Below are 16,076 nucleotides of genomic sequence, written 5' to 3'. Positions count from 1 at the left end.
TATCACTATTTTCCCCCCAGTACCATGCTTATTTATTTATCGAATCATACATCTTCATTAGTAGCCTCAGTACTGTAAATTTTAGCCAAAATGTACAAAATTACGATTACAGGTTTACTATTGCAACTGCTGTAGCTACGTAGAGAATTTAACTACAACTCCCGGCATGCCTTTCGTCCATGTCCCTCTCAGGCTCCCGTAGCCCGCACTATATGAATCCCCGGCTCAGCTGTGTGTTCAGTATCACTCTGGGATTGGTAATTTGCCGAGATGTTTCTCCGTAGAGCTGTGATCGCCGCCGGGGGTTCTGCTGTCGCTCTTTTTGCCGCCGTGTCTGTGGGTAGGAGTGAGGATGACTCGGATCCATTGTCAGCGGGTTGGGACAGTAACTGGGACAGGTAGGGCTCAGACACCTGCTCTAGCTATCACCTGCTGCCAGATACTATGCACAAGCCACTCATTGAAAAGCCAACATGATGTTTTATTAGGTTTGTGGCTCTGATGCTCCAGTTTTCAGTGTATGTGGGTGTTGGGGAAGCAAGGATAGTAAATCCTGCTCTAAGGCTATTTTGCTTGGTGTATATGGTTGGGTGACAAGTGGGGCTGGAATTGTGTGTGTTGTAGTAGGGTTCCATGAGTGATGACTGGGTAAGATCTCCCCTGTCAGCCCCATGGCAGGAGACTGGGCAGGACAGAGTGACAGCCATGGCCTTGTGGTAATATTGCATTAGAGAATGGGTGTTGCAGTGTAGTACCCATGGCTGGATATATCTGTGCTTGGGGACACTGCTCTGTACAGGGAAATTTTTCTCCATGATGCTGTTGTGATGTTTTCACTCTTAAGTAATGGGAAATCTAGTTACTCCAGGATAGTGGAGGTATGATTAGAAGAGTACAAAGCCAAAGGTTGTTCCCAACTCAAAGTTAAGCTATACTAAAACGCACCTCTCCTGACATCACTCTTCCATACTGGAGGGGGTGGGTATTGGGGGTTATGTTGTGAATGGCTTAACTGCAAATCTATCTGTGAAATGGGGCCCAGGTGCTCTGCCAGTTAACTATCTTGGTGTTTACAAAAGTCTGTCATTGACTAGCCATCTGTGTCCTTGCAAAGTTTGTTAAACATCAGCTTAAAACCTTTTGGTGAGATGGTGCCTGGGACCTCCTGGCCCCATGACCACTTGATTGCTATACAGCTAGTAAGAGTGGGAGTTTAGTCAAACAAATCAGAACCAGAGGATGGTACTTAGACTGCTAGCACCATAGCCACTGCATTGGTGTAGTAGTAGTAGTAATGCTGCTTAGATAGGGCTTCTCCACTGTGATCCAATGTATCTCATAGAGGCACACTGGGGACTCGAGTGCACAGCAAGTGCTGTGTATGCAAACTTTCCTATAGGAAAGCATTGAATCAATGCTTTCCTGTGGGTCTTCCACCTCACGTGACTTTATATATTTCGTGTGAAATAGTCATGCTCAGTTAGGTTGACCAGTAGTGTGTTTAAGCTTTGCAGTACAAGCAATAAGCCATAAAGATTTCCCAGCGTGTTGCACAAAACAGTATAGCATAAAACATATAACAAAGTCCACTAGGTGTGAGCGTGCATCTTATAGGAACAGAGGGCACACACCTCTGTGCGGGGGTGGCTGCGGTTGGTGACCAGCTTAGCCTATACCTATCGGAGAAGGCAGTGTCCTGGTTGTTGTGTTCGTCGGGTCCCAGTCCTGTTGGTGGCATAGGTGGTACACGGGCAGAAATGTCCAGGTGTGGGACTGTGGCGTCACACCATGTCTGAGCTCTACTCCAGCCTCCGGTTTGTGCCCCTGTTCTGTAGGTTGCAGCTTTATTAAAGGTCAAGTCCTTGTTCCCTTTACAAGGGACGCTGCTTTGGGGTGCTTTGTGTCTTGTTGGCTGCCCGCTCGTGCGTAAGTGCGGAGCGTTAAGTCCCTTTAAGACCCCCAGCCTGAGAGCGCGGTTTCGGGTATTTGGGCTTGCACGGCCTGTACGCCGGTGGGGAGCTTGGGGTCTCTGCTTGGGGCGCTTGCGTGGGTAGGCCTTAAGTAAGGCTTGGGAAAAGCTTAGGGTGTGTATCGATGCGTGGGGCCTGGAGTATCTCACTTACATGCTGCCTTTTCGTCCCCACGTGCTTCTGTCGGCTTTGAGACTTCTGCCATGCACCTTTTTCCATCTTCAGGCTGTGTTGAACAACTGTGGATCTTGTCTGTAGCTTATTCCAAAAGTCCTGGAATAGTGCGTCCAGCCTGGATTCCAGGGTGCTTTGGTTGGGCCCTTGTGGCTGGTTGCCGGCGTGCAGTTCCTGTAGGAGAGCCTCCGCCATCTTGTGTGGTCTGGGCGCTGTTGGACGCTTGCTCAGGACTGCAGTCCGGAGTGCCACAGTGTATTTTGCAGGATATATATATACTCTGACCTGTACTAGAGAACTTAATGCAGCCATATAAACATTTTCAGGGTTTAGGGGACAGTGTCACTGTGCTGAGTTACTGTAGTGCCTTTTTTAAGGGTATGTAGAACATATCTTTTGGGACTTGTAGTTAAGCAATTGGCAGTTATGCCACTGTACAGATCAGTTGGCTGGAGCTGCTGGTAGACCTTGTACTGTAAATATCACCTTGTGGTTTCACTTTAACTGTGCATTACGTGGCTTCACTATAACCTGTGAGGGAGCTAGCTGGCAAGGGTCTGGATTTTATAGCCTGTGACTCTTATGTGCAGAATGACTGACTGGGAGAGTGGTCTTCCTGGTACTGACCTATGCAAAGAGCTTGTGGGTACCCTTTAATGTATTGGGGATTTGTTTGTCCTCCACGGAAGATTCCTCTCGAGATATACAGGATTATTCTCTACAGTGAGCATTTTAACCCCTTAAGGACATGTGACATGTCATGATTCCCTTTTTATTCCAGAAGTTTGGTCCTTAAGGGGTTAAGGTCAAAATAGCCCTACTAGAAACACTCCAAGTATGCTGTGCTTCAATAGCATTAGTGATGCTCTAGGGATTAGAAATGGCAAGCTGAAGTCTGGCCTGGTACACCTTGGTATGAAGGGATAGTAGAAAACTAGGTTCAACAGGGTGGTAACTTTAAACAGAATATATTAGGAACAAGTGTACAATGTGTATAGAAGAGTGGCTTTAAAAAAAAGTTTCTACACTTGCTACTTAATATATGGAATTGTCTTTCTTTCTGAAAGCCGTGCATCACTAGCAAAACAACCTGGTGTGCTCAGATATACAGAGGACAAGTATGAATACCACCGGAAGGAAGACTACAAGAATAAATCCAATCGTCACATCTTCCTGATACAACATGCAAACTATAAAACTTATACCAGCTCTGACAAACTGACTGCTGAAGGCAAGTTATGGCTTCTCTTGATATGCAGCTGCGAAACTCAATGTAGCATCTAAAACTCTGTGATTATTTAATGTGTGCCGCAAAACAAACTTTCTGTTGAAATTCTTCATCAGATTGATTACTCCACTCTAATTTTTCAGTCCTGTTAGATTTTTCCCTTTCTGTACAGTAATTATGAGTGAAACATCTAACAGAATGGAATCTAGCTTATTGACCGTACTCCCTTGTATGTACATACATGACAACTGTTTCGCTTACAGGAATGTGACAGTCTATTGCCAGATGGACTGGTTGTAAATGCTTATTTGCACAAAATGCATGGTGTATTTTGTACAAATTTTCTTGTCTGTGAGCTGTAGAGGATATTAAAACAAATTTAATAAATGGGTATTTGGACTTTCAAAAGTTAACACTCTTTTCAGTGCTGTTTTTTAAACCTATAAATGAAAACTTCTCCAATGGACTATGGTAACTTTATCAATTTAGATTTTTAACGTCACCACAGAAAACACAACTTTTCCCATAACTCATTCAGCCCAAAAATGGTTACATGGAATTTCCCCTGAAACATGGATGTCTCAGCTTATGCTCTAGCTGAGGATACAAAAACAAATTGTGTATGGGAATGGAATGTATACCTACTCGGTGACTATATCTCACTTCTACTTTTCAGGTTATGAGCAGGCAGATCTCACCGGGAAGCGTCTGGCAACACTGGCTAAAGGCCCAGGAATGGCTGAAAAGAGACAAGCAATACAATTTAAGCACATTATTTATTCACCTCAGACCACAACTAAAGAAACTGCTGAAAGAATCAGCAGGCACTTACCAGGTAGGGTGCTCTTGCAGGTAGAGAACATCTTAACAGCCTTTTTCCACTTCCCGAAAACAAACTTGTAGAATGCTGTGCTATAAGCCTGCCTATTTAGCCACACTCTCTGGGAGGTGGGAGAGAAGAAAGGAAGGTTTCTTATCAAAAACCATAGGAAAGCATTTTCAATGCTTTCCTATGGAAAGCTCTAATGCGCATGCGGTAATGAAGAGGAGCAGCGGCAACCTGAAACCACCAGCAAGGGACATCGTCGGGTCTCAGGTTAGTGACTAAAGGGGTTTTTCACCCCTTCCACAACAGCGGGTGGGTGGTGGGAGGGAGAGGGGCCCTGCAGTGCCAGGAAAACGGATTGTTTTCCTGGCACTGGAGAGTCCCTTTAACACAAACTTGCATTCTGCAAGGACACCCAGGCAGGTACATAGTGTGTATATTACCTGCTGGTAGTGAATCAATAGCAGCTCACTCAGTGCTGTTGAGGCTGAGTATGCGCATACCTCTTGATAAGTAAGTATTTCTGGCACAAGGGGGTGTGGTAAGGAGGCAGGCCTATTGTGCAGCATTCTGCTAAATATTTATTGGTGCCCAGTTTTCCTTTAAGTGTAATTTATTAGTTCAAAGAGGCAAGAACTTGGCTCCTCAAGACTTTATAAAGTTGACTTGGTTGGGTGAATAAAATGGCCTTTACAAGTGGCATTTCCACTTCAGATGTTATAATAGCACTCTCATGCTTCTCTGGCCATATTTGAAAGAATTCTTGACATAAGCAATAAACATCTAGAGGGGTCACCATTTGAGATTCCTGCTTTACACCCTTGAGTATTTGGTCCTGTCATTTTTGTATTGCTGAAGGTGGCACCCAGTGAATGTTGCCATATCCCAGATCTCTACAAATGCCAATGTAGGGCAATCTAGTTGAAACCACAATGTATGCTATAGTGCGCAACTTTGCATGTAGATTACCTAAACATAACTTGCATTTTCTGTTCAAATGTGCTCTTAAAAGGACCACTATAGGCACCCAGACCACTTCAGCCTAATGAAGTGGTCTGGGTGCCTGGTCCAGCTAGGGTTAACCCTTTTTTTTCCCTTCAGATTAGAGGCAGTGCTTATACCACAGGGATATCCAATCTGGAGGGAAAAAACAGGCAGGCAAATCTCCAAACATTTAAACCCTCCCCTAATTACCTCCTTTCCCATAAGTAGCAGCTCCTCCTGATCATACCCAGTTCTTTGCCTGCCTCCGGCAGGGGAGGTTAGACAGGAGGTTCTCCAGGAAGCAGGTGAGAAGGGCTGAGGCTCTGGGGGCACTGCTTCCTTCATGTCCGGGTAAGTAGCCTTTAACACGCCGGACGGCGTGGTCCCTCAAGTTTTATGTTGCCGTCTAATGCCGTGCCAGGTGCCGGTCTGACGAAGGACGCAGGCGTGCGTCGGCTGGGAAGTCCTGCGGTGGAACGCACACACAGGTTGCGTTGCGTTCCACTAGGGAGTCGCGGAGCGCTATGCGCATGCGCAATGCGAACCTTGATTCAGGCGCCAAATTTGAACTGGGCGTTCTCTTTGGTTTCAGGACTTATATGAGCATTTACCAGCAGCAACCTCTGTTTGCCAGGAGCTCTCAGATCGGTTGTAAAGAGTGTTATCTCACCTGCCCTCCAACACACTCTCAGGCCATTTAAGGTAAGACTGATTAAGTTTTTAATTAAATGGGTCCTAGCCTGAATCGATAAGGAGAAAAATTTGATTGTTTTCCCTTTTTTGTTTTCTCTTTTCAGTATGTCTAATCCGGAAAATTTGGATAAAGTTGCTGAAAAGGGGAAATGTTCATCTAAAGCCAAGCATTTAATCTGCTCTGTGTGTAGCCAACCTATGCCAGATGGTTACAAAAAGAAACTTTGCTCAGTGTGTTCTAAAGAAGCTTCAGAGGAAGCAAAAAGAACAGAAATGTCTACTTTCCTCAGCTGGTTGCAACAAAGTATGCAGCAAACATTTGTGGATATGCAGTCGGCTGCATTACAGTCAGTCCAGGCCTCGGTTGCCCAAGATTCGCAAGTTGTAAAACATGCTAAGAAAAGACTGAGATCTTGGGAAGCTTCTGATACTAGTTCAGTAACTAGTGGTTCTGAGTATGAGGAAATTTCAGGTAGTGATTCTTCAGATGAGGAGTTTGCCTTCCCAGATGAAACAATTGGGAAATTGATTAAAGAAGTGCAGTGCATTTTTGGAATTGAGGAAACAGGGAAAAAGTCCAAAGTGTTTCCTTTTCTCTCCCACAGATTAAGGAATTGATTTTAAAAGAGTGGAAATTCCCTAGTCACAAGCCGTTTCTGTCTAGACATTTTAAAACTCTTTTTTCCTTAGCATCGGAACAAGACTGTAAGCTGGATACGGTCCCTGTAGTGGACGTTCCTATTGCTCAAATCTCTAAGAAAACTACTTTACCGATTGGAGACACAAGCGGGCTCAAGGATGTCATGGACAAACGCATTGACTCCTCCTTAAAAAAGTTGTTCATATCTTCTGCAGCCCAAGCTAAAGCTTTGATTACGGGGTCATCTGTTGCCAAGGCCCAAAGACTTTGGTTGGAAGAACTAGAAAAAGTTTATACGGGAGAAACTAAGGAAGACCCGGTAAAGCTATTAAAGAATATCAGGATGGCATCTGATTTTTTGGTAGATGCGTCTGCAGAAAGCCTAAAAATTTCGGCCAAGAATATAGGTACTTCAACAGTCGCCAGAAGAGCGCTTTGGCTCAAAAATTGGTCAGCAGATACAGCATCTAAGAATTCACTGTGTGACCTATCCTTTGAACCAGGAAGACTTTTTGGTTCAAAACTGGATGAATTGTTAAAACAGATGAAGGAAGGAAGGAAAGCTTTACCAGAATCATTTAAGAAGCAGTTTAGAAGACGTAAAGCGGAGTCGCTTCCCTCATTTAGAAGTTCCTTTCGTAGAAACTATTTCAGGGGTCAGCATAAAAAAGCCTTTGATTATAGGAAGAAGGAAAGATTTTCTGACAGAAGAAATAAAAAGTTATGACGCCAGGCCTGTGGGTGGAAGGCTGAGTCACTTCCTAGAGCACTGGAAAGGAACAACATCAGATCGCTGGGTTCTCACAGTGATAAAACACGGATACGCTCTAGAATTATCACAAGCCCCAATGGAAATGTTTCTATGTTCCGAGGTTCATTCTCTAGAGATGGAACTCTCTAATGCGAGAAGTATCGACTCTATTACTGAAAAGAGTGGTGGAAGAAGTTCCTCTCAAGGAAAGTTTTCGGGGCACCTATTCAAGACTTTTCTTGGTTCCAAAGCCAGATGGTTCGTTCAGACCCATTTTAGATCTAAAAGCCGTAAACAGGTGGATTATCAAAAATAAGTTCCTCATGGAAACAAAGTCCGCTACTCTGCTTATTCATCCAAAATGTTGGTTTGCGTCCCTGGATTTAAAAGATGCCTATCTGCATGTGCCCATAGCAGAATCCAGCAAAAGTCTTCTAAGGTTCGCTGTGTGCTGCCGATCAGTAATCAAACATTACCAATTCAGAGCATTACCTTTCGGCCTGTCATCAGCACCCAGGGTATTCACAAAGCTGCTAGTAGTCGTTTCAGCTTTTCTAAGAGGTATGGGCATCTGTCATTCCGTATTTGGACGACTGGCTGTTGATTGCAGAGTCCCAAGGTCAACTACAGCTAGACCTGGGGACAGCGATAGAAGCGCTAGAAAAGCATGGCTGGCTAATAAATTTCAACAAATCGGAACTAGTGCCAGTTCAAAGGATCCAGTTCCTGGGTCTGATTTTGGATTCTATCGCAATGAAGATATTCCTGCCAGAAGAGAAGAAACTAAAAATCAAGCGATTAATTCGGAATCTCAGAAGAAAAATTGTGTTTTCAATCAGAGAAGCCATGGGCTTACTGGGTCTGTTTACAGCCTCAATCCCGGCAGTCGGTTGGGCAAAATCCAGAATGAGACCTCTACAAAGAAACATTCTGCAAGTCTGGAATCGACAGGAACTCTGCCTGGATGGGCTTATGAGGTTCAACAAGCTAACTTTGAGAAGTCTGCAGTGGTGGACATCTTCTCGATTCCTGCACGAGGGTCTGTCATTCCGGATGAAGTCCTTCACTATAATTACGACAGACGCCTCTGCCCTGGGCTGGGGGGCCCATCTGGGAGACATCAAGAAGCAGGGGTCCTGGCAAGAGAAGGATATGAAAAATTCCTCGAACTTCAGGGAATTAAAGGCCGTGTGGATGGCACTCTTGGCATTTCAGATGCTTATCAAAGATCGACATATTCAAATCCGCTCAGACAATCGAACGACAGTGGCATATTTGAACAGACAGGGAGGTACGAGATCAACAAAGTTAGAAAGCCTTTGTTCAATGATCATGCTGTGGTCAGAAGTGCACCTGTTGTCAATTTCAGCAGTTCACATTTTAGGGAAATTCAATGTGGTGGCAGATGCCCTGAGCAGGCATCATTTGAAACAAGCAGATTGGTCCCTGTCATGCAGAACTTTCAAGTTCATCACAGACCGCTTCGGTGTTCCGGAGATAGATCTGATGGCTTCCAGAATGAACAGGAAGACAAGACGTTTTGCATCCCTAAATCCAACAGACAGGCCGGATATCATAGATGCCCTGTCAGTTCCATGGAAGTTCAACCTGGCTTATGCCTTTCCGCCAGTAGTGCTTATTCCCAGAATACTTCAAAAAGTAAGACTGGAAAGTGTACGTATTATCCTTATCCTTCCATGGTGGCCAAGAAGAAGTTGGTTCTCGGTTCTCCTGAATTTTCCAGGGGCCACATTTTGGAAGCTCCCACTTTCAAGAGAAATACTAGAGGACGCCATGGTGCCTCTGCCGACCCTTCGAAGATTCCATTTGACGGCCTGGTTTCTGAACGCCAGATTCTAGAGAGCAACGGTCTGGATACTGAAGTGATAAAGATCCTGTTGGCAACTAACAAGGAATCTACTTCAAAGATCTACGCTAGGGGGGCGGGGCCTAACCATCATGGCGATGAGACGTACTTCTCAGGAGCTCCTGCTCAACTATGGCAAAACGACTGAAAAACGGCTATACCAAACGAGACAAGCAGCTGTACCACATAACCGTCGGATTCCCGCAACGGAGGGCAAACAGTGGAAGGCTGAGAGTCCCGTTCAAGGCACGCTGGCATCGCGACTGAGAGTGCGGCCTAGCACACATCAGGTTGGTGAAGTGGACGCTTTTCCGACCTGGAGGCGCTCTGGAGAGACCCGCGACGCACACAAGCCCCGTCACCCCCCCCTTTGGACCGGTGGGGGAGATCCCGGTCCACCCAGCGGAGGCAATCCCAGGCGCGCTGAAGCGACACAGGCCGCCTCATGGGCACAGAGCGACCGCGAGGTTCCACCTAAGATGGCGGAAACTGCAGACGTCGAGTATCCCAATGTGACAGTACAAGACTTTCAGGCACGGCTGAACAAGCACTTCGAGAGGTTCTGGAGGGAGCTGGAATGCAGGCTACACCAACCTGCCCCACTACATGGTTCTATCTCCACTGGGCAGAATCCACAGCAAAAAAGTCGGCCAGAGGCCCAACACCCTGTCAGCAGATCGGCACCGCAGAGGAGGAAGGGGCCTCCGGGGGCGCCCAGAGCCCGACCCCGGCATGGATCACAACGACCTAACCTGCCACCGGGTTACTCACTCCCAAGGCCCAGACAAGCTAGGATAAGCAGGCAACACAGGGGGGTTCCCTATACAGCGGTGCAGAAATCGCGACAGCAACACAATCATCGTCCGCTGATGAACCACCTTAAGCCACAACAAAGACCTACCACAGGGGCACCCCCCCACTGCTCCTCTCACAAGCTTCTGGCCCCATCTAAGAGTCAATGCCACATCAGAAGGCCCCACACTAATAAGCATGGCGCACCCTGTAACGACTCACCACAATGCCGAACACCCACCGGCCCCACACACGAGAGCACTTATACCTACCGGCTGCGAGCGGCAGATGTTGGAAACCGGCCAAAGCAGCACACCAATGCCGCACATTCTCCCCTCTCTTCCCCACGCGGTGAAAGGACAAGGCAGCGAAGCGGAGGGTATGTTGCAAGGCGACCAGCAAGAAACACCCTAGCCCTCGAACCGGCCCAGACTATGATGAACTCATGCCCAACTCACCTGAGGTCTACCAGAAGGGGCATCGGATGAAGCAAGACCAGAAGGGTGACCCATCCCATTCTCTCACGAGACAACACCTACAATCATAACCCATAGCTCCTACTAAACCACAGATTTTGCTCTACTTGTTTATCTTTCTTACTGCTCCTTTACTTTTTATAACCGAAGGCAAGGTCAATGTTCAGTCAGTTCTCACACCCTTACCCAGTAACCCTCAGGGGCTCAAGCCCACCTGACAAGCACAGCATGTTAATCCATCAGGTACAACTCCACAAATAATAGAGCTTACACTAGGGCACACAGCCTATATAAACAATACGAAGATACCGCCTCACTCCATGCAATCGTGACTTGCTAGGAAACTTAAACCTGTGGGGCAGACACGAGCTAAGTCCACGCACATAAGCTTGAACACATGTAGGCCCTACTCACCTTGTTATTTAAATCTGTAACTTAGCACTGAGTTAGAAGGTCTACACCCGAACAACACCTGTAACCTGAGCGTGCTCTCATAACCTACACACACGCATACCCTTTACATCTTGTTACCCGTAATTTGAACTTGTAACGCATTAGATAGTTTCAGCCTGTTAATAATATAAAAATGTGCAACGTATTTCATGCCACTGTTATCACTGCAATGTCAAAGTTTACGCTGTTGTGGCGTCATGAAACCAATTTGTAATCACCTGCACAACAAAAATAAAGAATTAAAATAAAACAAAGATCTACGCTAGAATTTGGAAGATATTCTGTCAGTGGTGTTGTAGATTTAAAGTCAACCCTGTTTCCGCATCCATCCAGAAGATTCTAAGTTTCCTTCAGATGGGATTTGCTAAAGGTCTTAAACCTGCTTCATTGAAATTGCAGGTTTCTGCTATCAGTTTCTTCTCCCTCAGATGCTTGGCCTCTAATATTCTGATTTCGAGGTTCTTCAGAGCTCTAACTCGTTTGGTGCCCTATGTTAGGGAAACCTATCCTCCCTGGGATCTTAACTTGGTTCTTTCAGCGCTTTGTGAGCCGCCCTTTGAACCATTGGAGGAAGCTTCCCTGAAGATTATTTCGTTAAAAACTGTCTTTTTGGTGGCTATTACATCAGCTAAAAGAATTTGTGAGATTCAAGCTCTTCGGGCGAATTTTCCTTTTTTAGTTTTCCATCAGGACAAGGTGGTTCTAAAGCTCGATCCTTCTTTTATACCTAAAGTTTTTTCGGTTTCGAACGTCAACCAGGAAGTGGTCTTACCGACTTTTTGTCAGAATCCATCTAATGCCTTGGAAAGCAAATTTCACTGCCTAGACGTAAAGAGATGTCTTTTACAATACCTAAAATCTACGGAATCCTTCAGGAAGGATAATAGTCTTTTTGTCCTATTCAGAGGCACTAGGAAAGGCATGAAGGTTTCGAAGAGTTCTCTGGCTAGATGGCTGAAGGATTGTATTCTGTTGGCTTATTCCAAGAATGGCATGGAACATCCAGGCCCTATAAAGGCCCACTCTACTAGAGCGGTTTCGACGTCTTGGGCTCTCCGAGCAGCTGCATCTCCCTCTCAGATTTGTTCGGCTGCTACTTGGTCCTCTCTCCATACTTTCTCAAGACACTACAAGTTGGACATACTGGCCTCGGAGGATGCTGCTTTTGGGCGCAAGGTACTTCAAGCTGTAGTGAAATGAACCCGCCCTCAGGATCTGCTTTATTATATCCCTGTGGTATAAGCACTGCCTCTAATCTGAAGGGAAAAACATAAATTTTACTTACCGTAAATTTCTTTTTCCTGAAGATTAGAGGCAGTGCTACATTCCCGCCCCTTTTTTCTAATGAACTCAGTAATTTTGCAGCTATTTGGCTTATGTATTTTCTGGGTATGATCAGGAGGAGCTGCTACTTATGGGAAAGGAGGTAATTAGGGGAGGGTTTAAATGTTTGGAGATTTGCCTGCCTGTTTTTTCCCTCCAGATTGGATATCCCTGTGGTATAAGCACTGCCTCTAATCTTCAGGAAAAAGAAATTTACGGTAAGTAAAATTTATATTTTTTTTTTTTTTTTTTTTTTTTTTTATACTACTGCTATGTTTACACTGAGGGTTAATCCAGCCTCTAGTGGCCATCTCATTGACAGCCGCTAGAGGAGCTTGCGTGCTTCTCACAGAGAAGACGCCAGCGTCCATAGGAAAGCATTGTAAATGCTTTTCTATGAACTGGCTGAATGCACATTCAGCCGATGACGTCGCTAAGGAGGAGGAAGAAAGCTCCCCGCCCGGCGCTGGAGAAAGGTAAGAGTTTAACCCCTTCCTCTCTCCAGAGCCCAGCAGGAGTGGGACCCTGAGTGTGGGGGCACCCTCAGGGCACACTAGTGCCAGGAAACTAGTTTTTTTTTTTTTTCTGGCACTATAGTGGTTCTTTAAGGTTGTCACTCACTGTAAGAATGATCTGCCGTTAGTCCAAAAATATGCATTAACTCCCTCATCACAACTGTTTTGTCTCACTTGCAATATACAATGGCATTGCTTCTTTCAATCCAGAACAGTAGTGATGCTGCTCAGACGTCACACTGACTTCTGTCTTGTAACAGAATAGCTGCTGCCTCCTAAATACCTGATGGTACCCAGATCTCTTGCACATTGACCTGCTATGTCTGTCATAAAACACTGCAAGTGTTTCAACAAATCAATCTTTTAGACCTAATATGGTATTCTCTTTCAGGTGTCACTATGTTTAGCAGTGATTCGCTTAATGAAGGGCCTCCAATTCAGACTTCTCAAGATCCTGACTGGAAACCTGATCTTAATGTAAGATGTTGCAAATTGACAGCTGATTGTTCCCTTCTCTCCTACCCTAAAATCTTGTAATCTTCTCCATCCAGCATCTAGAGACTCCATTCAGAAAGTACATCTACCGTCCAGATCCTGAGCAATCCGAAGACACCTATGAGATAATGGTCTGCCATGCTGATTTAATCCGCTACATTGTGTGCAAGTAAGATAGGCTTTTAACTTTGAAGTGCTAATACATCAAGGATATCGTCAAACTTTAGAATAGTCATCCGTTTAGAGAAACCCATCTATTAAATGACACATTTGCAGGAAACTGCATTTTTTTTTAAGTACTAATAGTAAAGACAAAATGCTCAGTGCTTCAGCATTATAACTATATAAAAACTAAGGCACTGGTGGCTGATTAAACAGGCTTTAGTCATGAATGTCAGATCTGCTATAGATGTCAATTATCATAAAGCATAGCTACTGGTCTGAGCTAAACGTTTTGTTAAGCAGCTAGTACAAGACAATGACTAGAATTGGACATCTCGTGATTGTTTAGTTTGGTACTGACAAAACAAAGAATGTGTAAAGGATTATATTCAAACTCTATCTGGAGTAGCAAAATTACACTTTTAACAATGATTAAATAATTCCTGAGTGTATAAAAACAAGGTAAAAGATGACACAATAGAATTGTGTAAAGTGACTGAGAAACATTTGACTGTACGTGTGCTACTACAATGAGTCAAACAGAACACTAAGGGCAAGTCCCCAGACCAATGCTCCTCATAGATGGGCAGCTTTGAAATTTAAGGATTCTTATAAAATACTCTAGGGCTGTGTTCATTTGTGTCAATCAAAACAGTTTGCTTCAGCTTCTGTCAAAATCTCAGCAGAACAGAAGTTGTAGTCCAGCAGGGTCAAAAAACCAACTTGTTCTAACCTGTAGCTTGTATGACTCTTCTGTGTCTTGTGCATGTGTGGGGGTTTTCCTTTGTATAGGGAGGGCAGGTGTCAAAAACCAGAAGCCATTCTGTTAATATTCCAAATAAACTGGTAGTGGGTGCTTTGATGGTAACTAATTCAGCCATGAGCAACCTGTACAAGGAATCTAGGGCTGGCAATATGCGATCTTTGTTTTGACGCCAGACTATAGTGGCACAATTTTGTGTTGTCGGCAAGGGATATTCCAGTTGGGTGAGTAGGGCCTTGGAAACGGCATTTTGGAGCAGGGTAGGATGGTGCTTGGAGTGACCCTGTAAGGTCTGAGACTCCTTGAATTTTCTGTTAACTCCTTGAGCAGTAGCATGATGGAAGTAGTAGCAAACAAATATTTGTAGACTGCATATATAATCAGAATACATGTACTCTAGTGCACTCTCTATAAAACTGTAACCTCTTGTGTTTTTTTGTTTTTTTTTATTCTACTTTTGGGGACACCATTCCCATGTGACTAAACTCCAAATGATATCTAGGCTTTAAAGAGAAGCTGATTGTGAACTTTATGTACAGACTAAATATCTTTCTCAGGTCACTGCAACTCCCACTTAAAGCATGGTCCCGAATGTCACTTTATCACGGAAGTGTTACCAAGCTGGTGGTACAACAGGATGGCAATGTTCGACTGAAGACGCTTGGTGATGCTGGATTTATGCCTCATAACTTGCTCACAAAGCCTTAATTTATGTAACTGTATACTTCTGTCTGTGATATCTCAACAATACTGACTCTTATCACTTATAGTTTTTAAGAGGTGTGATGCAGGGCCTGGACTTAATTCTGGATATTCAATTACTGCAAACCTTCTTACACTAAATATTTTGGGTGGTTCTCATTCTGAGTATTTGTAAAATGGATCACTAAATGGTATGACTGCAGAAAGTTGGCACTGGCCCAAAAGACAAATACATTCTCCACTTAATGCACTTTAATAGGTGACCATTATATGCAATGGTAATCTGATCCTCTGCTGTTCTTCAGGCCAGTCTTGGTGTGATCTAAGACACATGCTACACTTATAACTGATCTGTTGGGGCACATGTGGGTGACTTGACTTAAAGTGGCTCTGCAACAGTTTATCCTTGTCTAATCATAATATGAAGGCTTAATTATTGGTTGACCTGTCTCTTCCTATTGACTGAAGTCTAAGAGGTGGGGGGGGAGGGAGGAATTGCAGCTGGTTTCATACTGAGATAGGAGACTTTCAGCACTCCCTATGTTGTGGGCATTTCCACTGATACTTTGCTTGCATTATGGGAGATGTAGCCATAACATTGAGAGTGTCAAAGGTTGCTTCTCGTTGCCCTATATGATGGGTGAGTGCTCAGTGCAGGATAACTGTCATGTTTGTATTTTATGAAACCTTATTACAGCACTGTAAATGTTTCAAACAATGGAATGCACTCTGAAAAGTTTCCATAATAAATGCATGTAAAACTATTTTGTGTACTTGGTCTATGTTCTCATGTTTCTTGTCTAGATCTGACTTTAAACCAGGACTTAGTTGGGGAGGGGAACCCCTCAGGAGTCTTCCATTGCTGGTCAAGGAGCTAACTTTCCAGTGGGTCATATTTTCTGATGACTTCACATCCTTCTCGTGACTACAAAAGATAGCAATATGATCTCCTGCAGTCTCAAAATTACACTTCAAACTCAGGTGCCTAAAGGGATAGTGTTGTGCACTCACCCAACCTGGGTATATAAAGGGTTAAACCTTTTTAATTTCCTGATCCCATTGTTAATGTCCCTCTGCATCGGGTAGAACCTCCTTGCTCTAATATGCACACAAAGGTCCTGTCTCAAACTCTCACTACTCCTGGGTGGCAGCAACAACCATAGTACAAATCAGCCCCAATATATACAATAAAAACTACCACCGCTCTTCCAAATCCCTATCCATATTTATATAAATGAAGGTTATTTAGTTGCTCCAATGGC

At 44.4% G+C, this 16,076-nt stretch overlaps 1 protein-coding gene across 2 annotated transcripts; it reads left to right on the top strand.

Annotated features, from left to right (window-relative positions):
* The first annotated feature begins 259 nt into the window (after positions 1-259).
* On the top strand, positions 260-15,181 carry LOC134612624 (serine/threonine-protein phosphatase PGAM5, mitochondrial-like). 2 transcript variants are annotated; one of them, XM_063457030.1, is made up of 6 exons: positions 260-398; positions 3,212-3,375; positions 4,049-4,207; positions 13,084-13,169; positions 13,244-13,356; positions 14,670-15,181. In XM_063457030.1, the coding sequence occupies exons 1-6, from the start codon at positions 271-273 to the stop codon at positions 14,818-14,820; spliced, it is 801 nt and encodes a 266-aa protein (XP_063313100.1). In that variant the 5' UTR covers positions 260-270; the 3' UTR covers positions 14,821-15,181. The 2 variants fall into 2 exon arrangements, with proteins under 2 accessions (XP_063313100.1, XP_063313101.1); XM_063457031.1 differs by having other exon boundaries at positions 14,615-14,686.
* Positions 15,182-16,076: the final 895 nt, after the last annotated feature.

Source organism: Pelobates fuscus, chromosome 5, assembly GCF_036172605.1.
Source record: "Pelobates fuscus isolate aPelFus1 chromosome 5, aPelFus1.pri, whole genome shotgun sequence".
Lineage (NCBI taxonomy): Eukaryota > Metazoa > Chordata > Amphibia > Anura > Pelobatidae > Pelobates > Pelobates fuscus.
The sequence above is the reverse complement of the archived record's forward strand: the minus strand, read 5'-3'. Positions and strand labels throughout refer to the sequence as shown.